This window comes from Alosa pseudoharengus, unplaced genomic scaffold, assembly GCF_046254945.1.
Source record: "Alosa pseudoharengus isolate Yale_2024_CS ecotype anadromous, Long Island Sound unplaced genomic scaffold, YU_APseudo_1.1 YU_APseudo_1.1_scf_19, whole genome shotgun sequence".
Lineage (NCBI taxonomy): Eukaryota > Metazoa > Chordata > Actinopteri > Clupeiformes > Clupeidae > Alosa > Alosa pseudoharengus.
In genome coordinates, this window is record NW_027468657.1 from 32,153,846 (window position 1) to 32,179,657 (window position 25,812).

At 45.4% G+C, this 25,812-nt stretch overlaps 1 protein-coding gene across 2 annotated transcripts; it reads left to right on the forward strand.

Annotated features, from left to right (window-relative positions):
- The first annotated feature begins 1,852 nt into the window (after positions 1 to 1,852).
- On the forward strand, positions 1,853 to 23,143 carry arap3 (ArfGAP with RhoGAP domain, ankyrin repeat and PH domain 3). 2 transcript variants are annotated; one of them, XM_076292401.1, is made up of 34 exons: positions 1,853 to 1,968; positions 7,223 to 8,268; positions 8,388 to 8,431; positions 8,585 to 8,667; positions 8,767 to 8,822; positions 8,987 to 9,223; positions 9,610 to 9,679; positions 9,788 to 9,908; positions 10,429 to 10,613; positions 10,831 to 10,937; positions 11,247 to 11,446; positions 11,818 to 11,903; positions 12,119 to 12,301; positions 12,792 to 12,930; positions 13,245 to 13,349; positions 13,843 to 13,999; positions 14,117 to 14,219; positions 14,335 to 14,533; positions 14,624 to 14,687; positions 15,030 to 15,193; positions 15,610 to 15,822; positions 16,010 to 16,115; positions 16,327 to 16,474; positions 16,602 to 16,670; positions 16,815 to 16,889; positions 17,062 to 17,179; positions 17,518 to 17,646; positions 17,739 to 17,872; positions 18,250 to 18,332; positions 18,444 to 18,479; positions 18,585 to 18,648; positions 18,789 to 18,938; positions 20,216 to 20,254; positions 21,275 to 23,143. In XM_076292401.1, the coding sequence occupies exons 2-34, from the start codon at positions 7,292 to 7,294 to the stop codon at positions 21,731 to 21,733; spliced, it is 5,103 nt and encodes a 1,700-aa protein (XP_076148516.1). In that variant the 5' UTR covers positions 1,853 to 1,968; positions 7,223 to 7,291; the 3' UTR covers positions 21,734 to 23,143. The 2 variants fall into 2 exon arrangements, with proteins under 2 accessions (XP_076148516.1, XP_076148518.1); XM_076292403.1 differs by lacking the exon at positions 20,216 to 20,254.
- Positions 23,144 to 25,812: the final 2,669 nt, after the last annotated feature.

Sequence of the window (25,812 nt, forward strand, 5' to 3'; positions counted from 1 at the left end):
AGTACATACTGTAAATTCAATGTAAAGATAAAGAGTGACAGGAAACTGTTCACATGAAGAGGCTCATCAGTTAAAGACAAAGAAGGTCCAGATCCAGCAATTTGTTTAGAACTGGTAACTCTTATGAATAATGACCGTTTCCTCCTGTCAGACTGAAAAGAGGGTGACTCTCTGTGTCCAGACATGATGGTGCATGGTGAGGGTGCTTAACGGGAGAGTTCTGTGGTACAGCTCCACTGTAACCTTCAAGAACTGAGCCAGTATCAACTGTAACCCACTGAAGAGAGTCTCACTTCAATATCATGATCTGAACATTCAAATTACAATCGCTCCGGGATGGGGATGTTGGGTGAGGAAGAAGGCTGGGATGAAAAGGGGTGACACTCCTGATGGTCACACTCGTGATGCCATGTTTCACCTTAATCACTGGCCTGTTTTGTATAATTTTTTGTATTGTGGCTCTGCAATTTTGGTTCTTTTGTAACAGTCTGTCAGATATGGGCTTGTTATCTGCTTGATGAATGCATGTTGACCAACTTTGTGTTATAAAGTGGGCAATTGACGGTGTATAGGACATCATCCAGCAACTAAGTATATAAGTATACATATAAGTATATATACTCTTTTGATCCCGTGAGGGAAATTTGGTCTCTGCATTTATCCCAATCCGTGAATCACACTCAGCGAACAGAAGCACACACTAATCCCGGCGCAGTGAGCTGCCTGCAACAACAGCGGCGCTCGGGGAGCAGTGAGGGGTTAGGTGCCTTGCTCAAGGGGCCGTGCCTTCAGCCATGCCTACTGGTCAGGGTTCGAACTGGCAACCCTCCGGTTACAAGTCCGAAGTGCTAACCAGTAGGCCATGGCTGCCCGACACTAGTCACTAGTAGTCGACTACTAGTCATGTGTATGCATGGCCAGCATATTCATACATTCTTAAATTCTTCTTAATCCTCTTTGTCCCCAGTGGGACATAAAACTGTCTGACTACAACTTTAACTATAAGACCATATCAATATCAGTCATCAGTGAGGCCTAACTGTATAAACCTTGGACAAGATTTCAGTTTTTATGCTATCTTAAGCACCTTTTACGAATGGTCAGCAAGTATTCACCTCTGTGTAGTCCATTTAGAGTGCTTTCGCATACGTAATTATAACAGGTTTGGCATTTATTATAAACGGTTCTGTTTACCTGTGATGATAAGTGATGTTTTGCGCACAACTGCATCCTTTTTCATACATGAACTTGCAGATGGGGCCACTCCTAAAAGTCTGTATTGTCTCAGGCTCTTCCTGTTTCCCCTTTGGCACACTTCCTGTCGACATCAGGCAGATTGTTCCTTGGGGAAGGAAAGGAAACTCCACAAGTAAGGCTGTCTGATTTCTCACAGGAGGGCCCTATTGCTGCAGACCCTGAAATTCCTGGCTTCCTCTAAAAGCTCCAGCGTGACCCTCCTTACCACGAATGTACAGTGACATAATTAGTATAACTGTGTTTGTTGCAGATCATAGGCTACTATAAAGATAATATGTTGTATAGGCCTTGAGGCTTTGTAAAATGTCCCCTCAGCTGTAGGCCTACGTGATTTCAACATGTTATTTGCTCAGACCAAAGTAGCCTATATTAAATTTGACAAACTGATATGGACACAATGAGATATTCAGTATGAGAAAATAATATTTTTCGCAAAATGTTGGCAACTGTTTTCTTGAGAGACCAGGGGGAATTCAAACAGCAAGGATGGTCAGAAAAAGTCGGCGTAATATCAACCAGCGCCTGTCCCTTTAAGGAGTCACTCAAGACTTGTCGGGAGTTTCAATAAGCATTGGCACAACCCATACTCCCAAAGAGCTTCCTTTAGCTTCGGATTGTCACTGGCCGCCCTATCTTCATCCGACATTCAGCAGGAAAATAAAATGTTTTTCACTTCAATTATGTGTGAAATGCAACGCACAACAAATTAAGGTAATGTAGCTTAGATGATTGTTTCATATGTTTCATTCATAGTTACTGTACTTTCAACAGCATAACACATACGATAGTCTACTTGAACAACTGTGAGACTGCATGCTGTTTTTTCTTTTCTTTGCTGGGCACCGTTTCGTTACAATTTTACTGAAATATCTGCTGGATGAGTATGTTAAATAGGCTATAGTTTGCAGCCTTTAAACAATGTTGCTGCATAGGCTATGGTTAAGTCGACTTGGTTTAGCCTACAAGTTTCAGCTCCTGTTGTCAGTGTCTGTAAATATTCACGCCAATAAGCAGTTTTGTCCCAATCATAACGGACCGACTAATGACCCTCGGGTTGTAAATGTCAATAGGGGTGCTAATTTAGAGTAGGCTATTGCAAGGAAGTGTCAATGGTTTTAAGTTAAACGTTGAATTAGAATGAGGTAGGCTAAATGTTAAACGTGGGGTTGTGAATCATTTTGTTTTAGAAATGTAGCCATAAAGTCAATCAAAACAGGAGTAGACTACAGAGTGGCACTTTTAAAGCAAAGCTGTACACATAATTAGTTTAGAGGAGTCACAGTTGAATTTTTCAATTAAAATGCTTTTCGATGTTGTGGATTGTGCAGCACAAAACGCCCATGCAGCTCACTGATTCCCAAACTCTTCACTAGCCTACTAGTTCTGTCACTGTTTCCTCTCTCTGACCTGGTTGAACAGACTCCAGATCTCATGCGAATGTAACTAAATGACTGAGATGTATGATGGTGACCCGTCTGCATGACATGACCCATATTCCCCTCAAAGCTGGTATCTGGGATCAAAGGCAGTAGGATCATTTAAGATCCACATCTGAGCTGGCTGGACTAGAGAGACTACATTTGTTCTGGTGTTTTGTAAGTGTGTTGTTATCCTTCCTTAGGATTTTACTTTTAACAGACAGGCACGGACATGCATGAATGCAACCACATTTTTAATGATTTTTAGTTGAATTTGTGTGGTTAGATGTTGAAGTGACTCATGAGTTATAAAATTAGTCCCAACTGGAAAGAAGTGATCCTTTTGTTGAAAAAATGCTATGAGTTCCTCTCTGCTATGAGTATGTGTCGCACAGTGACCAAGGCATCAGTAAGGCAGTGGTGGCCGGCAGTATTCTAGTTGAATGGAAACAGTTCTTTTTTTAGGATTCTATGGGACCAGAATGCAATGGGCCTCGGGCTCCCTGCGTGTCCACGGTCTTGTTCAGGCGACAGAAAGTGTAGGCTTGGCTCGAACAGAGTGCTTTCAGTCCTGCGTGTACATCTGAGTGCTGAAAATGTGACGGAGCATATTAAGGCACAAGTGTGTTCTGTCATCTCCGCAGCACAGCCTCGGCCAGCCCCTGAACAATGACATATTGTGTCACACAATAGTGCTTCACTGTTATTTATAAACACCCCCAGCACCCTGCATCCCAAATGCCTCCTTGATTCCCCCCCGTTTCACCAATTGCTTTTGACTCTACGGCTTCCACTAATTGTTCGAATGGGAGGACCTGGGATGTTTGACTAAGACAGGATTTGTGGAAGATGTTTCGAGATGTTTTTTTCCCTCTGGTTACGTCAGAACAGAAATGTTACTGAATCGAAGACGGACATGCCACATCATGGTAGTTTATAAATTGTCTATTTTTGCGTGCCTGTAGAAAGAATCTTTATGAGTTAATCAGTAGCACTGTCTGTATACTCAGTCTTCACGGGAGACCATTCAAAAACAAGGGATATGGCCAGTGTGGAGTTTGTTGTTTTTGGCTTTTTGTTCTTATTCTGCCAGTGGTCTACCCATTCAGTTATTTATGAGCATATTAAGTTTTTATTAAGAAATATTTCACATCAGCTTAACAGACCATGACAGCCTAAGTCATGAATGGATAATCTATCTAGGAAATAGTAAAAAAAACACTATATTTTTGGCCTGTGAGGAGAGTTAACTAACTAATACTCAGAAAAGAGCCACTAAGTTGATGATCTGCCAAGAGGAAAGGGTATATGTAAAAAGACAAAAAAGGGAAGGAACTAAACAAAGGAAGTAAACAAACACAAGCAAATGGTGAGAGGCAACTTGATTGCTGAATTTAGTCCATCTTGTGATCACTTGACTCTAGCACTGAACATTGTGTTCAAGGTGTTTGCAATAGTTGTGAAGACGACAAAAGCACAAATATCAATTGTTTACTGCAGTTGCCTTAACAGTGAATCTTTGAATATCTTATCTCATGTGTGAATGTACAGTCTGTATACCCACGTCTCGTTATATTAAGACTATATGCTGCTGACTGTGGTTGTGTCCTTATCTGCGGCCCATCTCTGCATGGTTGACATTATCTCTTTTCCTCTGGAGTGGGAGGGCTGGGGGTGGGGCAGTATTGCGCTGCCGCTGCTTGAGAGACAGCTGTATCCTGTGTTTTCAGTTCTCACAAACCCCAGATCAGCCATCCTGATAGTTGTGGGTGGGTCGCAAGGGACAGGGGATGAGGGGGGAAAAAACACTGGTTTCTTTTCATGCAATTGTGATGGGTGAAATGTTCCTAGAGCTAATGTGTTTGTGAAAGCTTTCTCGGTCAACTCCCCTCTGATTTGGTGAGAAGGGCGAGGCGCGGATGCTGCACGTTTTGAGGGGGAAGGTGCTTACCGCCCTAGAGAGCCGAGCTGCCATGGAAATCTGTGTTGTCATCTCCGCTGCCCTACATAGAGGAGACGGGCCGTCTGAGAAGGCCTGCTCCCCTCTCTCCTGGCTCTTAACTTGAGTGGACTCCACCACCACCACCACTACCGTCAGCCCTAACCCCTGAAGCACATCGGTGGCAGGAATTTGGTTGTCAGACAGAATCGCTGGTGCTCAGACACAGATCCCCTGACTGGTGTCTGGGAGGATGCATCACGTCTGAGTGGAGTAGACACCTCATGATGTCGTGTCTGTGATCGCACACGAGTCGGAACAGAAGTTGTGGTCTCAGCCTTGCTGCTCGCTCTGTCTTTACACCACGATGAAGTAACAAAATGCATATCAGTATTTTAGGAAGTTTATGAAATCTGATAAAACGATACAAGGAGGATGTTGCTGTTTTAATGAATGTACTCTGAACTGTTATTTGTCAACATCTGAATGTACCGGTAAATGTTGCATGACACCCAGTGAGGTTACCCTACACTAGGGCTCAAGCTAAGTTCAGTCTTAATGTGGGTTGCTGAATTTCCTCAAAATGTTTGTGGTCACATTTTACTGCCCTATAGTTAGAGCAGCCCTCTAGGATGTGATTGTAAATGTTCTTCTGGCTTTGAATGTTATTACTTAGTGATTTGTAAAAAACAGCGGGTAGGCATCTAGCTTGGAGGACTTCCCATGCCAAACACATTCCAGAGTTTGGGAAAACAACACTCCAAAGTGGGAACCATGTTTACCGTTTCTCCTGTAACATTTCATCCTCCCTCTGATGCTAAGTATAGCCTCTGCCCATTCAAATCATACAGAATGGTGCGTGACCCCCCCCCCCCCCCCCCACCCCCTCTCTGATTTACCATTGAGTGACTGCGCACCACGATGACAGGCTGGTCATAGAGAGATGTTCATGTGTTCCCTCCTCCCTCACACACACACACACACACACACACACACACACACATACTGTATACACACACACACACACACACACACAGACAAACACAGGCGCTGCTCTCTCCCGTGGCGATTCTCAGGTCAGGCTTTATCAAGCCCCTTCACGGGCTTCCTGCCTGCAGTGGGAGCGCAGGATCCGGTGTATCAGTGTGCAGGAGCCAAAGGTTAGCTTCCAGAGTGCAGACAAAGGAAGAGTGGGATGTGACTCATGGCCCCCTTTTCATCAGCCTCCCAGCGTCTGCTATCCTACTCAGAGCCTGTGGCTGGGGAGTGGCCTGCCATGGCGTTCGCTCCAGTGTCGGAGAATACCAAGTTGTTTACGTTTTCTTATCGTGCTTCGAAACGATCGCCAAGACTGTCAAAGGGAGCTATCAAATGACTAACCTTGAAAGTCTCTATTTGCAACGGCAAGGGGCAACCACAGCAGAGCTGAGAAAATGAAGCTAATCTGGTGGCCAGTAGCATACCACAGACACAGACCTTCTCCGTTATAAGTATGATAAGTGTGATATTTAGATGGTAACTGGGTGTTGTGCACACAATGGTGTAGTCCAGATGAGAGCGTCTCACTGGGATTCACACAATAGACACAGTGAAGCTTTTTTTTTGTCTGAATTGTGACGTGCCTGGAGCGAGGGCGGGGGGCTTTCAAGGTCTTAACCCTTTGATCAGGAAATAATTCACCACCGTTGCCAACCCCTCCCTGACAGAATGGAATGCGGCCTCCCTGGGCCTCGACTTTCCCCTGGTCAGTCCGACTGGCCCGCTCCAGCCTTGAGCATTCTCCTCAGGCGCAGTCACCTTCCAGGACGTACGCACACACAGAACAGGGGAAATCTAACCCTTAACACTGACCACATCCAGGAAGTGTCTGCAGAGGGGGAGAGGCCTCTCTCTGCTGGGCCTCCACCCAGAGGTTTGCGTGTGTCCTCACTGCTCCTGGGGCCTCTGCCGAGCTGCTGAGAAATTCTTTCAGATGCGTCCGACCTGCCAGTGACCGTAGGTCCTGGGGATATTGACATCTTGAGGTCATGGACTGGTTGGCTGTGGGAAAGTGGATAGGCTATTTGTGGAGAATTAAAAGAAGCACAGATGTCTCCAGAGAGCTGCTTTGCGTTAGCTGCTATCTTCCCATGGGTTGATCTCATTAGAACACGCCGCCTTCGCCTGGCATACGCGTTTGATTGGTTTAGATTTCTGTCATGTTGCCTTGCTCTTTCTCGTCAGAAAGACCAACTAAAGTAAAACAAAGATGGGCCTTTGTCTCGTCAGTGACATCAGGCTTTGTTCCACACCAGTGATTTTAAGAGGCTGGAAGACGGGTCATGACCCCCTCTGGAAATGTCACAGTGATGCCATTTTCAAGTTTCCAAAAAAAGCTCTCTCGTGTAAAAGACTATTAACTCCTTCCTGTCCATGGTTGGTCTGTGGTGGGGTCCATACATGGCTCTCACACACATGACATGGCAATACACTCATGACAATAAACTCTTAGTTGATGGGCAATAAACTCTTAGTTGAATAGGTTTTCTGTATAGGACCCAGCTTGATCATGCCCAATGGCATTTTACTTTAATCTGTGCATTGTTTCTGTTTGTGTTTCTTCTTGCAGATGAAGAAATGGTGCCTTATTGTCCTCTTGGCCAATGTCGCTCCTGCCTGCAGGCTAATTCCTTAGCCAATGTACACTATGGCAGCAGTAGATGCAAGCTCAGATGTAGAGAATCTGTTGGTTTCCATCCATCTAGAGAAGTACCTGGACAGCTTCCGACAAGCTGGCTTTCTCTTCGCTCCAGACTTCTGTCACCTAGACAACGAGGCTCTGAGTGCTCTGGGCGTAACCGCTACTGGTCACCGCAAACGGATCCTTAAACTGGTCAGCCACATCCAACAGGCCTGCAAGGCTCAGAGGCGGGCACCTCCACTGGACCGCTGTCAGTCGGAGACCACGATTCACGCCTCAGAGACCCGGCAGCCAGCCCTCCTAGTAGACCCCACCCCGTCCTTTGAAGCCTTCCGCAACAGCTCTGCCCCGAACCTGCCCACCCTTCTGACGCAGGGCACCGCTGGTGAACAAAGCAGCCCCGTCGTCAGGCCAGTGCCAAAGCCCCGGACTGTTTTCAACAGGCAAAAAAAGGCCATCTCTTTGTCCACACCTCAAGTGACCAAGAGGCCCTCTCAGGAATCTCTCTGCGTCACGGTTCTTGAAGACTTCGCGGTGGGCGAATCTGGCGTGGACTCCTTGAATGCCCCTTCTGACCCGAGGCCCAGCCCCTACGAGAGGCAGCTCAGCATCACCACCTCCACCCCGGAGCCCAGCGGCTTCCTGCCCCCTGTGCCACCCAGGCTCCGTCGCGGGGTCCCCCCCTCCCACTTCCGGGGGTCCTCCTCGCCCGGGATGGCCGACGCCGAGCACCACCACCACCACGCGACCACCCCATCCCTGTCCTCCTCCCCCGACTCGCTGCACAGCTTCGAGGGCTCCCCCTTCTCTGGGACGCCCACGTCCCCACACAGCTCCAGGAGCTCCGGCGTGGAGATGGTCTCCAATGAGATCTACTGCGGCACTTTACCAGGCTCCCCAGTGCCTCGCTGGAGCCAGTCAGTTCCCAAACCTCCCCCGCGCCAGGAGCGGAGTGCACACTCTGATAACGACGGGTAGGTCCTCAATTCTGTGGTTTTATGTGAGCTCTCTCACCTCACCTGATATTTGAGTATCTTGTTTTGTGTTCTCACATCACGAAGGCGCTTCTTCTGACATTTCTTTTCTTTTGAAGCACTTTCAACAGCGGTTCACTTGAACGGCCTAATCAATTGATAGGTAAGTTTATCATACCTCTCCCCCCAATTGTCCCCAAAGTCCCCAAAGCTGAGCTTATATGATACAAGATGTTTGTGCTTTGAATAACTATACTTAACTTAGTGTAACTTTAACATCATAGTAGCTTTAACTAAATGAATTGTTTTGTGTTAGCACAAACTGATGACCAAGATGAAATGATCAGCCCATACTGTGAAACAGTTTTCCAAAGCAGACGGCAATATCCACATGACGATGTGAGTATGAGTCTCTGAAACCATAATACTGTAATAATACAAGTATTAAAAATGCCCAGTGAAAAGTGAGCTGTCGTTATCTCATGTGGGTTTGGACAGGCGGAGAGGACCAGGAGCAGTGAAAGCCTGGGCCCCAGAAAAGGAGAGGAGCGGGGGTAAGAGTGCTCAGCGGGCTTTCAGCAAGCACAGGGAATGACAAGGAATGTGCCCCTGTTAGTTCACAGATGTGGGGTATTGGATGATATCCCTGTCTGTGTTAACTGATTTCGTTGGGTCAACCTCACTGCTTGGCGGTCTCCCCTTTTTCCTGTCTGTCCAGGAACCCGGCCCACTTGTGGCTCCGACGCCTGTCCAACTCGCACCCCCACCACGACAGCCCCGGCTACTGCACGGTCGGGGAGCCGGCCTCGCGCTCCTTCTCCCTGCCCCAGCACGGCATGCACCTCAGCGAGCTGGACGAGGACCAGACCATCTCGCCCTACGCCAGCTACACCTCGCTGTCGGAGCGGGCGGTGCCCATCATCTACGGCTGGCTGGACAAGCTGTCCCCTCAAGGGTACGAGTACGACCTCGTGGGCCTGCTGCTCTCCCACTGTCTCCTCTGCACCTCTGTCCCTCTGCGGACATGTCTGTGCCTCGTGTCTGTCTTCTCCAAGCGGTGTGTTTTCCTTCCTTTTGTCAGCCATTTTGTCACTTCCCTTTTCCACACTTCTGCTCGTCTTGCTTTGGCCTTGCTTCTGATTTTAGCACCACGTCTGTTAGGTGCATTTAAATCCGAGTTTGAATGCGCTGATTGTTCTTGAATGTGTCCATTAAAACACAGTAATGTGTGTACCATATGAAATTGTATTCATAAATGTGGAAAACAAACTTCATAAATGAAAATATGTCATTTTTAAATTGTAAAAACATTTGACTTTTCCATGTGTTTTTATATTACAGAAACTATGTATTCCAGAAGCGTTATGTGAAATTTGATGGAGCAAACCTAATGTACTTTGGCAGTGAAAAGGTATAAACTAAATGCTCAGTTATATTCTCAGGGTCTTCCTAGCTCAAGGGCTCTTCTGTTGGAGCGGGCCCAATTTTCCTCTTTAGTTACCAACTGTGTCTCTCCTAGGACCCTTACCCAAAAGGTGTGATTCCTCTGGCAGCCATACAAATGGTTCGCATGGCCAAAGACAACAAGTTTGAGGTTGTGACCAGTCACAGGACATTTGTCTTCCGCGCAGACAATGAAGGTAAACAGCAGCTCATTAGCACCCCTGAGGAAGACCTGTCTGAATCCTCAGCACTTTGTGTTTGCACTGAAGGGGTCAACAGAAGGACAGCTTTTTGAAGATTATCTTTATCTGCTCTGTATCAGAAATGTTTGTTTTACAGTTCTCCTACTCATTGTCAGTAGCAGAACTCCCTTTGTATTCTAGTGTTTACTTAATATTTATTATTTTTTAAAGTGTTTTTAGTTGTGTGAAAAATGAAATTCAAACCACCAACATAGTTTAAGATCAGTAACAAAGAGAGGCATTGGCCTCAAACCATTGCCACAATAGTACAGTGAAAACAGCTGAAAGTGAAGCCAAGACTCCTGTCTGATTTCCTGGGAGATGAAGGCTTTGGTCTCCGGCCCTAGAGAACAGGCCCTTCGGTTTCTAGCCCCTCTGACAATAAGAACAGTAGTCCTCTCTCAGAATGTGAATGTGTGCCTCCCTGGAGTTACAACACAGGAAGCCCCACTCTCCTCCCCTCCCCTCCTCTCAGTCCATAGGAGCAAGTGGTGCAGCACCCTCCAGGAGCGGGTGAAGGAGCAGCTGGTTTTTGGCCGCCCACGCTTCGGCCCCGGCAGCCACTGCCAAAAGAGCGGCTTCCTGGAGCTTAAAGGGACCAAGTCCAAGATCTATGTGGCCGTCAACACCGAGCAAGTCTGGCTCTACAAGAGCGAGCAGGTAATTAGCCATTCATGGCACATCACCATGCCACAGTGGTATTCAGGGGCTTTACAGAAAATGTGTGTGTGTTACGGATTTGTTTGTGTGTGTGTGTGTGTGTGTGTGTGTGTGTGTGTGTGTGTGAGAGAGAGAGAGAGAAAGAGAGAGAAAATCACACAAATTAGTTCTGAGCCCTCTTCTCTGTCCCACTCTGTGTCGGGTTGTTCCCCTGCAGTGCTTCAAGACTGGCATTGGAATCTCAATGATAGAATCCAGGGGGGCTACAATCCGAGATGGCAAGAGCAAAAGCTTTGATCTCATTACTCCCTACAAGACATTCAGGTGAAGCTCTATGAACAAACACCCCCTGATTCCATGTGGGTCTGGATGGCAGTACCTTATATTTTTCATCTGAGCAGGACAAATTTAGTTCCAGGCTTTCAAACTTCATGTTCAAAGGGATTTCTAAAGGGTCTTTTTTTAAATGCCTGTTAAAACAGATAGATACTAAGTGAACATAGAACGTAACTTAAAGTGTCCCATCATTGTTTTAAAATGCACCATGTTCTAATTATCTAACTAAAGAAATAAACTAAAGAAATTCCACCTTAAAACATGTCTGTCTGACGATCATGTGTCTGAATGCCTCAGCTTCACCGCGGAGTCTGACCGTGAGAAGCGGGAGTGGATGGAGGCCATGCAGGAGTCCATTGCCGAGACCCTCTCCGATTACGAGGTGGCCGAGAAGATCTGGTCCAACAGGTCTAACAAGGTCTGCGCCGACTGCAAGGCCATCAACCCCGACTGGGCCTCCATCAATCTCTGTGTGGTCATCTGCAAGAACTGTGCAGGTGGGTCACTGTGATGGGGGCACTAGATAAGCCCAGGTGCCCTATCAGTCACCGCCCATCAGCTGTAAATCAGGCTGTCAATCAGCCATTGTCATTAGTCAAGATCAATATCTGTGTTTATTTGACAGCCTAAATAACATAATTGGGTGCTTTGTAAGTGGCTGTGATGTTTCTGATAAAATGCCTGCCTGCTTTGACCTCCGACTCGAGTAGAATTGCAGGACTTTGCTGTTACAACCATTTGTTTGTGCTCAGAAATAGATTCGCTTTCACACTGAAGACGTAATCCAGCTTGAATGAGACATCTTGGCAGTCTGTTGTGTCCCAAGCAGCACAGTGCTCTTCATAGCTTTTGTTCTCTTTGACCTCAGGCCAGCACAGAGGATTGGGAACAATGGTGTCAAAAGTCCAGAGTTTGAAACTCGACACCAGCGTCTGGAGCAATGAGATCGTTCAGGTAAAGAAGCTCACCACCTGTATGATGAGGCCCCTAGGATCTGTCATTTATCTTTTGGCAATATTGTGTGCAAGATTCAGTTTTTTCATATCTGTTATATCGTATGATGGCGCCTCTTCCTATTGGGTGTTTTCCTGTTCATTCTATTGAAGGCCATGCTGTATGTAGTATGGGGGTTTGTGTCTGACGTGCAGAGTCTGTTCTCTGTGCTGCAGCTCTTCATCATGCTGGGGAATGACCGAGCCAATGAGTTCTGGGCGGCCAGGCTGACCATTGTGGACGAGCTGGACTGCAATGCCACACCGGAGCAGCGGCGCGACTTCATCACCCAGAAGTACCGCGAGGGGCGCTTCCGCCACCCCCACCCCAGCTTCAACACCCAGGAGGAACTGCTCAAGGTGCCACACTCACCTAAAACACCAACCGTTTGTTTCCATGTGCCGTCCAACGCAGGTCCTCCTATCATGGCGGTCGATACAGGCCTATGTTGTGTGACTGTAGTATTCCTCACATGCCACTAAAGAGAATTTAGGTCTTCTTGTGCAGCCTGTGTTACTTAAAATAGCCCGGACCATCTGAGTACACAAAGCCAGCAGTCATGGCTGGGTTGGCATTCATTGTGCCATCCCAGCGTTGCACCAAAAGCACTCATTTAAGTCTGCGGGCTAACAGTCAGGCCATTTCAGCTTTCACAAGGAGAGGGAGGGGGGTCAGATATGTAAAAAACCTTAGAAAACTGATAAAAGGATGACCGTGAATGGAGGAGTCTTTTTTAGCCTTTTTTTAGAATGGGGATACTTTTGAATAGCCTGTGGCTGAATGTGCTCTTAGTGATGCATGTCCTAAGTGTGTGTGTGCGTGTGTTTGCGTTGCGTTGCGTTGCTCCAGGTTCTCTGCACCGCCGTGACCGAACAGAACTTGCTGAAGACCGTTACCCAGATCTTTGCGGATGCTGAGGCTGCTCGTCTGGCTGATGCTAATGGTCATGACAAGCATCTGTCCCTGCACTACACTCAGGGCATCTCAGGTGAGGCCAGCCTCTCCGTCTCACCCAGCCTCCACCTGAAAGCAGGGAGAAAGTGGCTTTTTAAATCATACCCACCAAATTGCACTCCAAAAGGAGTAGTGAGCGAGTACAATTGCTCTTGGCATGATTCATCTTTGCTTTGTGAATATTTATTTATATAATACCCTGTCTCCCCCGAGTCTTATCATAAAGTACTTGGGTAACAAATTAGGTTGCAAATGACGTTTTTATTCAGGTACCACTATTCTCTAGTTACAAAGTCTGAGTTGTGTGTGTCCTCTGATGTGGTTTGATATGGTGATGTGCTTTCACAGACTCCAGTGTGTATGATGAGATCATGCAGCCGGTCTTGCACTCTGGGTACCTCTACAAGGCGGGCTCCTCAAACAAAGGCACATTATCCCGCAGAACCAGAGAAGGTAGGCGACTACGTGCCAGTACACTCCCTTGGCTCAAGTTCAGTAGCAAGCCCCCCTCCAAATTCCTTGGAAATATGGGTGCTGTTAGGACATATGTATACTAATGTATTGTAATCATGTTACATAAGGACAGGATATTATATTTGGCTTGGTTTTCAAAAGAACTCCTGTTTGTGAAATGAGTTTCATTCTTATCCATCTAGTTCACATAAACTGTTTTTAATTTTAGGAGACCGAAAGGAGTTTTCTGTATCTAACTGATCTTATCAAGCTCACATGTGTTATGTGGTCATAAATTAGTCTTAAGTTGAATTGTCCAGTTTTTGTTTTTTTTGAAACCTAAAGGCAGTACAGTGTTTCACTAATATACACATATTGGAATATACTGTGCATACCTCAAGCACTCTCCTGATAAAAAGTTATATTTGTTACAATTGACTTTGATGATTAAAAAATGAAATAGATAGACACTTCTTGGGTTTTGTCTGTTCAGATTTCCAGAAGTTCTGGTGCTCTGTGGAGAAGTCCATTCTCTTCTACGAGTCGGACCGAAGTCATGAGCCCAGCATGAAGATCAATGTCAAAGATATCATCTGTCTGGGAGTCAGCAGACCCGACTCATGCAACAACAACAATGGATTTATTGACCGGTATGTTAACATCAGTGATACTGGACAAATAATATGACAGATGGCAGAATAAAACAAACTGGTCTTCCAGTGTTTGTCTTATCGTGCCCCTAACCACTATCACTTTTGTTATGGTAGGTTTCGTTACACGTTTGAGCTGTACCTTTCAAATGACAAGCTGATCCAGTTTGGCCTGGAGACGGCTGATGCTCTGCACTCTTGGGCAAAAGCCCTTGGGAAGGTAAGAGTGTCCCTCTGGATCACTGGAGCGCTCAGCATCCTGCATGTTTGGTGCTTCTAAGAGACCTTCGAGAGATCCGTCCGTTTGTTTTGTTGTCTTCTCTGTGTTGATTCAGGCCACGACTCCGCTGAGCTGCCACTGTCTGTTGGCGCGGGAGTTTGAGCGGGTGGGCATGATGAGGTACAAGAACATGCTGGACCCCCAGCAGTGGAAGGAGGGCTTCTTCGTCCTGCAGAAGTCCAACCTGTTCATCTGTCCTCGGACGGACGGCGCAGCCGAGGACATCATCAACCTGAAACGGCTCCAAGAGCTTAGTAGGTTATGCAGCCATCAGTCTGTTGTGCGCTGACTGTGATTGACAGGCGTCAGTTAAATCGTTCCTCTTTGATGTTCCTCTTGTGCAGGCACTGCTTCTGAGACTGACAATCACGAGAAAAAGGACATTCTTGTACTGGTTGAAAAAGGAAGGTAAGCATATTAGGAAGAATTGAATGCCAGCACTGATTTCATTCAATTATTCAAAATCTAATAAAAAGTTCCTGAATCTAATGAATGAAAATGACACCGCCTTGGAAAGTAGACAGAACCTGACTCTGGTTTCATCAGAGAGAACACATCATGCTTTTTCAATGATGGCAATGGTCCTCTATATTGGTTTCCACAAAGGAAATTAATTGAAATCTGATTAAATATTTAATAAAAACCTGAGAGGGCTCAGGGTGTTCCCTGCAAGGACGGTAGTCAGAAAAGGATACATTTACAAACTAATGTGTGTGCATGGCCATTGTTATTGTTCTTATGCCCCCACAGGACGCTTCATTTGCAGGGCATGGGCCGCACAGACTTCCCCCTGTGGTTCGTCGACATCCAGAAGGCGGCTGGCGGGAAGGGCAATGCGCTGCGGGACCAGCAGCTCAGCAGACACGACATCCCCATCATCGTGGACAGCTGCATCGCCTTTATCACGCAGTATGGTGAGGACGAGAGCCTGACGAGTGGCAGGCCCTCTAGTGGACGATTAGTTTGAGCTCACCTCCATCAGTCATCTGCACCATCTCTCCTTAACTTCTTCTGGTCTATGGCCTTTAAAAATAATTTTGTTTTCTTGCATATTTTGAAGCAAGCTGAATTGTATCCTTAAGTATGATGAATGTGCATGTACTGTCACATGTAATTAGATTGAAACTAGATAGTAGTGGTATTGCCTAGATTAAAGTACTGTAATCTAGGCAATACCACCAAATAAAAATATGTATAGTTACATGTTACATGTATAAAAAGGAAGTCTGCTATATCCAGATATGAGCGTGAGTGTTCTAGTCTGATTTGACTTGTCACCAGCTGAGCTTGTGGCCGGTGCGTGTTAACATCTGTTGACATCTGTCTGCAGGCTTGGGCCACGAGGGCATCTACAGGAAGAACGGCGCCAAATCCAGGATCAAACTCCTGATGGAGGAGTTCCGTAAGGATGCACGCAACGTCAAGCTGCGCATCGGGGATAATTTCATCGAGGATGTAACCGATGTGCTGAAGAGGTTTTTCAGGGAAATCGATGACCCAATCTTCATGGCAGACCTGCACCCATTTTGGCAAGACGCTGCAAGTGAGTCCTTTAACGCTGTTCCTACAGTTTCACCATATATGTAGAACAATAATATATAGAACAGTGCAGAGTTGGGCAATTCTACATTGAACCTCTGAATTCAGCTCATTCTGGACTTCAAAGATGTCTCTTCGTTTGAAAAAGACAAGTAAGATCCTCCTTAACTATTTCCCACTGCTGCTTGCAGAGGTTTCAAATAAGATGCATCGGCTGGACAGATATAAAGAGCTGATCCGAGGCCTGCCACGCGTCAACAGGACCACACTCTCTGCTCTCATCAGCCACCTCTACCGGTCAGTGCCCTCACACGCCCCTCATTCAGCATTCCAACCCAACACTGGACCTGAGCATGGCCCCCGCTTCTCCTCCTCTCTTCATTTTGTCTTTTCACTTCAGTCTCCATTTTGAACAGTTATCAATTTGCTGCGTATGTTGTCAGTGGGTTGCAACTGACCGCTGTATGTAACATGTAAGTTATCTCTCCCTCTGGCTTTTGTCATCCAGGGTACAGAAGTGTGCTGACCTGAACCAGATGTGCACCAAGAATCTCTCGCTGCTCTTTGCCCCAAGTCTCTTCCAGACTGATGGCAAAGGGGAACATGAGGTGAAGATCATCGAGGACCTCATCGACAACTACCTTTATGTGTTTGATGTGAGTAGACCAGCACCTCCGCCTCTCTCCAGACTCCCCTCTCTGTGACTGTCGTGCTCTGGACTGCACTTAGGTCAGCCTGTAGTGGTCGTTGGATTTTTAGCCTGACGGTGCTATTTGTGCTCAGGTGGACGAGGAGCACCAGACACAGATTGAGTTGGAGATCAGCCTCATCACCACCTGGAGTGACACACAGGTACCAGCGCTCGCTGTGGGCTCAGATCTTCTGTTTGCTGTGTGGAGCGCGCAGGACCATAGAGCTGCTTTTCTGAAAAGGCAAGTGTTAGTGTTGATGTTAGCGTAGCCTCAATCTGAACTCTCTTTCATTTGATACTCTCAGCTCTCCCAAGCCGGCGACCTTATCATAGAAGTGTACCTGGAGCATAAGATACCAGACTGCTGCATCACTCTCAAGGTAGGTGTAGACCTCTCGATTTTCTCCATCCTCAGAATAGTCTGTCTAGTCTAGTCACTGTTTTTATCTCTGAATATAAATCTGCTAATACACACTTTGGCCACCTGGGGGCAGGAGAGCTCCACAGAAACACAAGCGTTTGGGTTGGTGATGTTGTGTGTTTTGCCCTCAGGTGTCTCCCTCAATGTGTGCTGAGGAGCTAACCAATCAGGTTCTGTACATGAGAAACGTCCCAGCTGGGGAGAGAGACATCTGGATGACCTTTGAGGCGATTGAGGATGGAGAACTTGGTGAGGGACCACAATTGCAGAAGTGAATCTTCTTAATGTAATGTTGATGCAATAGCTGTCACACTTAAAACCAAGCCCTGAGCAATATGACAAACTATTTCTGTTTCTTTTTGAGTGTGTCCTTGAAGTGAACTTCAACACGGATTATAATTAAGTTCAGCACAAGTTTCATTCACTGGAAATACTTGAACAGGACCACTATTTAGGAAATGAATTATGCCTAATAGTAATGCATGCAATCCTATTCTTGAGTGTCTGTGTGGTATCTGTGTGTGTTCATTTCAACATTGTGCACTAAATTGTAGTTGGGTTGTAAATATGGTGTGCCTTTGTCACAGAACGGCCGCTTCACCCTAAAGAGAAAGTTCTGGAGCAGGCCCTCCAGTGGTGTAAAATGGCAGATCCCAGTTCAGCCTACTTAGTGGTGAAGAAGGTTCCTAAAGGAGAAGTTATCGACATTTTCACTGGTGAGTCATGCCTGTATGTGTGTGACACCTGTACTGTTTCCATTTTCATTAAATGACCCACAGAAGTTGATTGTTTTGTTTTGTGTGTGCAGCATACAAGAGTGAGATAGCGAAAGTTGGAGTTTTGAAGTGCAGAGAGGAACCTCCCAAGCTGCTGCAGGGAAACAAATTTCAAGAGCGGATATTTCAGATCAGGGACCATAAGCTCCTGCTGAAGGACAAGAAGGTAGACCTGTGTCCCCCATCAAATACAGTATTACACTGCAAAGAATACAATCTAACCAAGCGTTATTAATTAATTAATTAATTTGTCTTATCAAGACAAATTTGCTTAACGCACTGTCAGCCAAATTTGTTTGTTTTCATGATGAAACGTCTTAAAATAAGTCAAACTCTTATTAAATTAAGTCGAATGATTTCATGAGAAAGCACTAGGTAAGTCTCTTTATACTGAAAACAATACCAACTAGTTTTTTAGATCTTAATATGATTAATAACACTTGGTTAGATAAGCGGTTTTTGCAGTGTAACACTGCACTTTCAGTTAATGGTGCCCTAACCTGGATTCTCAATGTAGTAAGACATATTCCTTTGTCATTCAAGAGCAATAAACCAGAAAAGGAGTGGATGCTGAAGACTTTGAAGATCTACATTGGAATCAGGAAGAAGCTGAAGGCACCGACGAAGTGAGTGAACTTGGTTACTGTTTATATTAACCCAAGAACATCCAAGTGAATTCCATACATGTGGCTGGTATCCCATTCAGTATAGAAATGAGCACTATTGATTTTTCCCAGGTGGGGTTTCACTGTCATACTGGACAAGCAGCAGTTGTATGTATTCTAGTTCTTTCTGTTCAGTTTCTGCTTTTCACATTGCACCTTCTTTATGAGCCACTAGCCTAGTCAGGCTTAACGTTCCTTTCATCTTTCTTAAAGGTGCCTGAGCTGTTCCTGTGAAGCAGAACTCTGGGACTGGATGACCAACCTGTTGAAAGCACAGGTGTCACATTATTAACATATCTCCCAATAAACACCAACACAGCCGTAGCCTATAAAACAAGTGTATCTTCCTCTAGTCACTTTTTATAAATGTCTTGTACGTGACAGTCCCTGTGCCTTGTGACTGTTTGTGGTCCTCAGGATGATGACCTGCGGCCGCCCGTGCTGAGGAGGCACTCCTCGTCTGACATCTCCAAGCAGAAGTTTGGCACCATGCCGCTGGTGCCCATCCGAGGGGAGGAGAGCAAGACTAATACCAACACCACCATGCTCTCAGCCAATAAGACACTGGTAACGCAGCACTCATTCTTGACACCTTTTGTAATTGGAATGTATTGAGAGTATGTCTGCATATTAAAGGAATTAAAGGAATTATCCGGAGTAAAATGCACTTTAGATCGATTTACGGATGATTGGGGGTACATACGTTGAGTTGACATCAAAATCATGTCATTCGGATGTGTTTTGAGAAAGTTCGATTGTACCGTTTTCAGTCACACAACTCGGAGCCTGGAAGTGAGCAGGGCATTTCAATTTCGCCGCTACAAAACGCTATTTTTATACCTCTTCTACAGTTCCAAACAACATAACACTTACGTGGTAGTGAGTAGAGGGTCCCTAAACTATCACTATGTTTTTTTTTTTTTTTAAACGGCGACGAAATTGTGAATTTCCAGAGCGTGTTACAACACACCCAGCAATAAGACTCCTACAGCAAAGATGGCAACATTTCCGGAAAGGTACTGGCTTGATGAAATTCATTCTGGACTCTCTATTCGACCACATAAAGACCTCTGGATACTTCGGTTTGGCTTTAGGGACCCTCTACTCACTACCACGTAAGTGTTATGTTGTTTGGAACTGTAGAAGAGGTATAAAAATAGCGTTTTGTAGCGGCGAAATTGAAATGCCCTGCTCACTTCCAGGCTACGAGTTGTGTGACTGAAAACGGTGCAATCGAACTTTCTCAAAACACATCCGAATGACATGATTTTGATGTCAACTCAACGTATGTACCCCCAATCATCCGTAAATCGATCTAAAGTGCATTTTACTCCGGATAATTCCTTTAATGTTATGAGCCCCGCCCAAAACACAGTTCATTTGACTAATGAAGGCATTATATCTTAAAACTTATAGGGCTCACACTAGCTTTCTAGACCAATAGATTATTTAGTACTACATTGTGAGTTCTGATATTTCCAATTAAGCAACGGGACATGTCAATTGAGCCCTGACATTTCCTGGACCAACTTTTCTAAGCAAAGTAATGCAAATGAGTACAGAAAAGAAACTCCACAAAAGTGATATCCTACTCATACACCTCCACCCTCACAGAACAAAGGTTCCTCAACAGGGTGCAGTAATTCATCCCACGGCTCTCTAGTGTAAACGTAGCTCATTTCCGTCACAATAAAAGCACATAAGCAGTGGCCTGGAGCTAACTCCCTACAGTGTGTGCGCTCCTTGCACGGCCCCTGCTGGTCTATTCAGTATAACACTCCCCTGTGTCCCCTGGAGTCCTCCAGATCTCATGAGGCAACCCTGGTATCATTGTGTCTCTGCAGCAAAAGCTCCACAATAGGAGGACGCTGTCCATGTACTTTGTAAGTAGTCCACGCATGTGCTGTCTGAGTGTCTGTGGCACGACACTCTTGCTTGACTCCCTCGCATGCATACGCACCAGACTCTCCCTCCCTCCCTCCCTCCCTCCCTCCCTCCCGATGTCTGTGAGTAACTCACTTCTCATGCAAATCTGCTCACTCTTCAGCAGCCTCACAGCGGCCGTCTCCGGTGCTGTTGTTCTGGGGTTGGTTTTGGGTGCATGATCCTCACGTGTCTCTTTTACCGACGAGTAACTCCTTTCACATTTGATTTTTCCTCCTACATACTCACCACCTGTTTAAACCACTTGTGGACAAGTTGGGTATGAACAGTTGACCGCCGGTCTCACCATAACATTACGTTTCCTAAACAATCCTCTTCTTATTTGAAAAGAAATACATCTGTTCTTTTTTACTCCCTTTCTTTCCCACTTCTCCTTCGCTGGGAACTCCCTGTTCCTTTTGGAAGTGATTGTTTCCCCCAATGACACTATCAGGATGTTGCCTTGAATGTTTGAAGTGTAGACAACAGGATGCATGGGGAGGAAGACTTGTTCCAGTGTATTGTTTTGCAGCCATAGCCTTGAGGGAAGGCTGGGAGAGCTGAGCTGCCGCCTTGTGTTGTAGAAAGGCGGCGTGGCCTCTGGTTTAGCCCCCAGTCCGCTGGCTTTGCAACTGAATTGTTTGCATGCATTTTCCCCCCTTTGTCCACCGTGTATTCAGCAATTATCTTGAGGTTGTCACTGTGATACTAAAACAATGCCTTAGGTCTCGAAAAGGAAGTTTGTTGTTTTTGACGTCGTTGAAGGGTGAATTCTTCCAGTGTTGAGTTCTAGCGACAACAAATAGTGTCTTTGTCCACATAATAGCAGTTGATCGACCAGATACTTAGTTTAGATGGGGTAATCACAAGCCCTCAAATTGCCTATCATAATTATAGCCTTAAATTCCTTATGAGCCGGTCAGGTTTAATTTAGCTTTAGAATCGGAGCCAGCCCCTGACCAGAGCGTCTCTCTGCCCAGCCCATGAAGGTGCAGCAGGACTCGTTTGAGGAGCGTCCGGAGAGCCCCGAGCCTCTGTACGAGGAGGTGGGCGACTTCGGCCTGCAGGTGCTCAAGTCCCTGGAGACCAGCTTCCTGTCGGGCAGCAACACCGAGACGTTGGAGGTGCCCGGCCGCCCGCTGAGCCTGAGCCCTAGGCAGACCGTCTCGCTGGACCGCAACTTTGACTTGTCCCCGACGCGGCCGCTCGGACGGAACGAGGGCTCCCCGCTGCCCGGCGCCTCCTCCCTGGAGGCGCTGGCGGCCGAGCCGGGCAGGGACCCCCACGCTAGCGGCAGCAGCAGTCCGGTGGCTCCCCAGCCGCGGCGGCGACAGCGTGGACCCTGCAGCCCGTCCCAGGAGCTGCTGCTGCAGGAGCTGTCCAGCGTCTTCACCAAGAAGCCTGAGCCCCCGCAGCCAGCCGAGGACGAGGCCCTCTGAGCTTGACCACCAGAGTGACCGCAGCAGCAGAGACTGAGACATCCAGGTGTGACGGGGAGTATCCAGGCCAGCTATCTCTACAGCATGATGCCAAATACAGCGGCGCCTGCTCTAATGTTGAAGGAGGTGTGTTCATTATTGAGCTTCTCTGCCATGGACCATGTGCACTGGTTGCAGGAGCAAATTCACCTGAGACTATACATCTGCAAAAAAAAACATTTGCTCTGACATGTTGTACAGGTGTCAGTGTTTATCTGTATTTGAAGTTCTTTCTTGGGATTCTTGTTGTATGAATAAGCCTAAGAACAAGTTGTCCTCCACAGTAATAAGCCCTGGTAATTTCTGTGAAGTTCATTTGTATTTTTTTAACAGAGGAATGGTTTTAATCTCTTCGAAGTATAAAACTGGCGCCTTGGAAAAGGAAGAATAGAGTATTTATTGTGCACATTTTCTAAGCTGTATTTTGCTTGGTTAGCAGTTAAATCATTTTTATACTTCTCAATAGATAGTTTCTATGACTGTGATATGAATACATTTTCAGTCTTAAGCTCAGTTGTATGCTCATACAGTAGCTGTCTTTCATCAGCATTGTCATTAATGCACAGGCATATATATGTACGTAAAGTGTTGCTTATGTAATATGCAGGCTGTTCTTGATTAGTTCTCTGTCATTTACATGCATAATTAACATTGTCTATGGGCACATAGATTCAGGATCACTGTACTAGTGTAACTTGTGTACTGGAAAAAAAACATTAGAGAGACTACAACATTTCATTTTAAGATCTAGTCAGGATATGTGTAACTTTATTTATTAAATTATTTGCAGAGCATTTTGTTCGTGCTATACTGTCAAGCAGCTTTGTCAAAAACACTGTGAACGCAAGTGGAGCTTAGAGGAGTCATTAGCGTTTTATAATGTCTGCAAGACCTTGTTTATAACAGTAGGTGGCAGTGCAGATGTTTCTTCAGTAGCATGGCTTTTTAGACCACTTAGATGCTTGTAGACCACTAGTCTTTGGTCAGCTGTGCATCACTAGACAGACCATAATCATATTTTCATTTCCAATTACTTGTGACATACCAAACTCTCTCATGATGACTCATCAACCTGTGACATCACTTCCTTTGGTATACCCAAATAAAACGTTTAGGTCAGCATTTCACCTGTGTATAAAAGACCAGTCATTCCTGACACATTGGCATACTATGCAAATATCTTTATGTTCTTTTGACTTGTTCTGTGGTTCAGCAATTTTTCCCTGAATTTACTTTTTGCATGAAATGTGTGCATTTTTTATGTATATATTGTATATTTTTGTTCCTGAATTCAACTCGTTGGCAGTGATATGTTTATTTTCATCATCTAGTGCCATACCTTTTAAAATACATAAATACTTTTGTAAGGTGTGCCACTGTGTGTTCTTATTGAATTTGCTGAGTTAAATCCTCTAGGAGTAAATGGATGAAGGAGATCAGGTGATTTCACACTTGTGGTGTTAAGATGATGCACAGATCCTTTGTGTTTGTGCCAGGCCTTTCAGCCCTGCTAATCTGCTCCATTCTACACACAGATACTGCATGTCTAGATCTATCTGGCACAATGTTGCTATTGTTTTGGACTGTGAGGGCATTATAATATTCTGCATAATATACCTTGAATTGTTTCAGTATATTTGCCATTGGTACGTCAGAAGGAGATGAGATGCGTGGGTGCATATATGCATAAGAATTAAGCTTCATTTGAATAATGCTGATCTGCGGCAGAGATGCCAAGGGAATCCGTTCTCATGAGTGATGGGATTTCTCTAAATTAGCAAACCTCAGTGAAATCAAGTGATATAACATTGAGTTGATTTGCACATTTCCATTTACAACAGTTGAAAGTAAACTACCAACATTGCAGGTTACGATACCAGTGTTGTATTTTCCAGAACAGTGCAGTGGCTTCTGTCCAGAGGAAATATTCTGCTGGCAAAGGCACGCAGACTGTGTGCAGAACGCGTTGTGCTGACCACTGAAGTTTCTGACATGTTTGTGTCAACAAAGGACTGGCAGTTCAGTTTACAAGATTTTGCTAGATTACTTTGGAATACTTAAAAAACCTGAAAAGCAGCAGATGTAGAAAAATAACAAAAAGACTTTTGGCAAAGCTTTTGAGAAGTTGCAAGTGTCTCTGGAAAGAGGATTAATTCTTTGAGGAAAGACTGAGCATTTGCCTTTAAAAAATCCCTTAGATCAGTCAATCATTCCCATCCTCTCCACTAGAAATACCTTTAAGAGTAATCTCCTTATCCAAGCTTTTAACAGGACACCTCCGATTTAAAGCCATCACCAGCCTGCCCTGTGCTCTGGGCAATCCCACTATTTCCATTCAGTTAAACTGCGATGAAAGCCCTTCTCCTTTACTTGAAGACCAACAATAATACTTCACAATAAATCAATCCCTGTATTATATTAGTCTGGAAAAAAAAACATTTAGCAGGCAATTTCACGAGCATGTGAATTTCACGAGCATGTAAAATTCAACCAATGGCATATTCCAGTGCTTTTCTTTTCCAGACCGAAAATCCTAATGTTTCCTTATTTCACATGATACACAGAACACACACACAGAACAGTCTAGCTATTTGCACAAAATATTCTACAGTCTTTGTTTACAACTCTTGAGGGAAAAGCCAAGGATAAAAAAGCAAAATGCTTTTGCAAGCATGGTAGTATGGGTAATGAAGGACCAAAGGGCCTTATGGCAAACAGAAATCGTAATCATATTGACTGGTTTTCAGCACAGGGTTTCTAAACACATAAATTAAGTTCCTATGTCTGTATTTTGCTAATTGTACAGCACTTATCTAAAGTAACAAAATATAGCAGACAAAAATCAGCCAACAATCCCATGCAATATAGCATCGATGCACACAGAACTTATTGTGGGTTTAGATGGACCAACCCTGAGGCAACTCAATAGGGTCCCTCACCATGAACAATATAAAAAACTGCAGCAGGCTTGAACATCGCAAGCCTCGTGTGCGTTGCTTTGTGTGCCTGGCGTCTGCTCTGAGAGGACCTGGAGCAAAGACAAGTCTCAACAAGAGTTTAGGGGATTAAGTTCATTCTCACTGCCAGTGTGTCACCTTCCTGCTGCCCTCTGCCAGGACGCTCAATGCGCTGCAGTGTTTTGTGATGGCGGCGATTCACTCCGCTGCACATTCATAAGAATGTCCAGCTCCTCCAAGGAGCAGGGAAAATATCCCCAGGGTGGTAGCCCCACTCTCTGTGTCCATCTTTTCTTTCTTCTCTCTCTCTCTCTCTCTCTCTCTCCCTCTCTGCCTCTCTCTTTTGGCCTCCTTGTCCCTTTGTCTAAGTCTTGCTGGTCTCTTTCTATCTCACTTGCTGAGGCTGTTCCTGAAATCATATACAAGTAAACATTATATCATTGCTTTGTGATATTTCTTTCAATTTACAGATTCTCCTTGTCAGTGTAGTCAAGTGTTATTGACAATACTACAAGCAAAGCCACTTTAATAGCAGATATCTCATCTGTACTTTTATTACATAATGATTCTCGGACAACAACAGGTCACGCCACGTCTTGAAAACACTCAGCACTTACACAAAGAGAGACATCGCTTATCTCAGTTTCACCTCCATGTTTTTGGAGAGCTTCTTTCTTTTTTCTTGTTTGGCTATGACATTATTTTTTGAATGCACATGTCGAGATGATGGGTGGTTGAGAGATGACACACAATGAGCTGCCTTCAAATTTCGGGGCACCCTCTTGTGAGCAAACATGCATTGTTCAGTGCTGCAGTGTATAGTCCCCCCAAAGTCTTAAAAGGGGCTCATTGAGTCCGTGCTTGGATAAAAGGAGGATCCGTTCGAGGAACAAGCCGGGCGAGTTTCGAAAAAAGGAGGGGGGATTCACTGTGTCTGTTGGAAAGAAGGGCCTCCTCACTCCTGATTTAGACGGGGAGTCAACAGGCTTGTTTCACTGTACTTTGGGAGTCTGTCTGACACTTGAGGTGTCCACTCCAGTGGGGAGAGCAGTGATTCAAAAGGTGAAGAAACCACAGGATTAG

What these genes read in the sequence shown, in the direction of transcription:
- arap3 (XM_076292401.1), top strand. Translation starts at nt 7,292, where the DNA reads ATGTACACTATGGCAGCAGTAGATGCAAGCTCAGATGTAGAGAATCTG. An exon ending in GGAGCAATGAGATCGTTCAG is followed by an intron (nt 11,904 to 12,118) that starts GTAAAGAAGCTC and finishes TCTGTGCTGCAG; the next exon opens with CTCTTCATCATGCTGGGGAA. An exon ending in AAGCTGAAGGCACCGACGAA is followed by an intron (nt 18,333 to 18,443) that starts GTGAGTGAACTT and finishes GATTTTTCCCAG; the next exon opens with GTGGGGTTTCACTGTCATAC.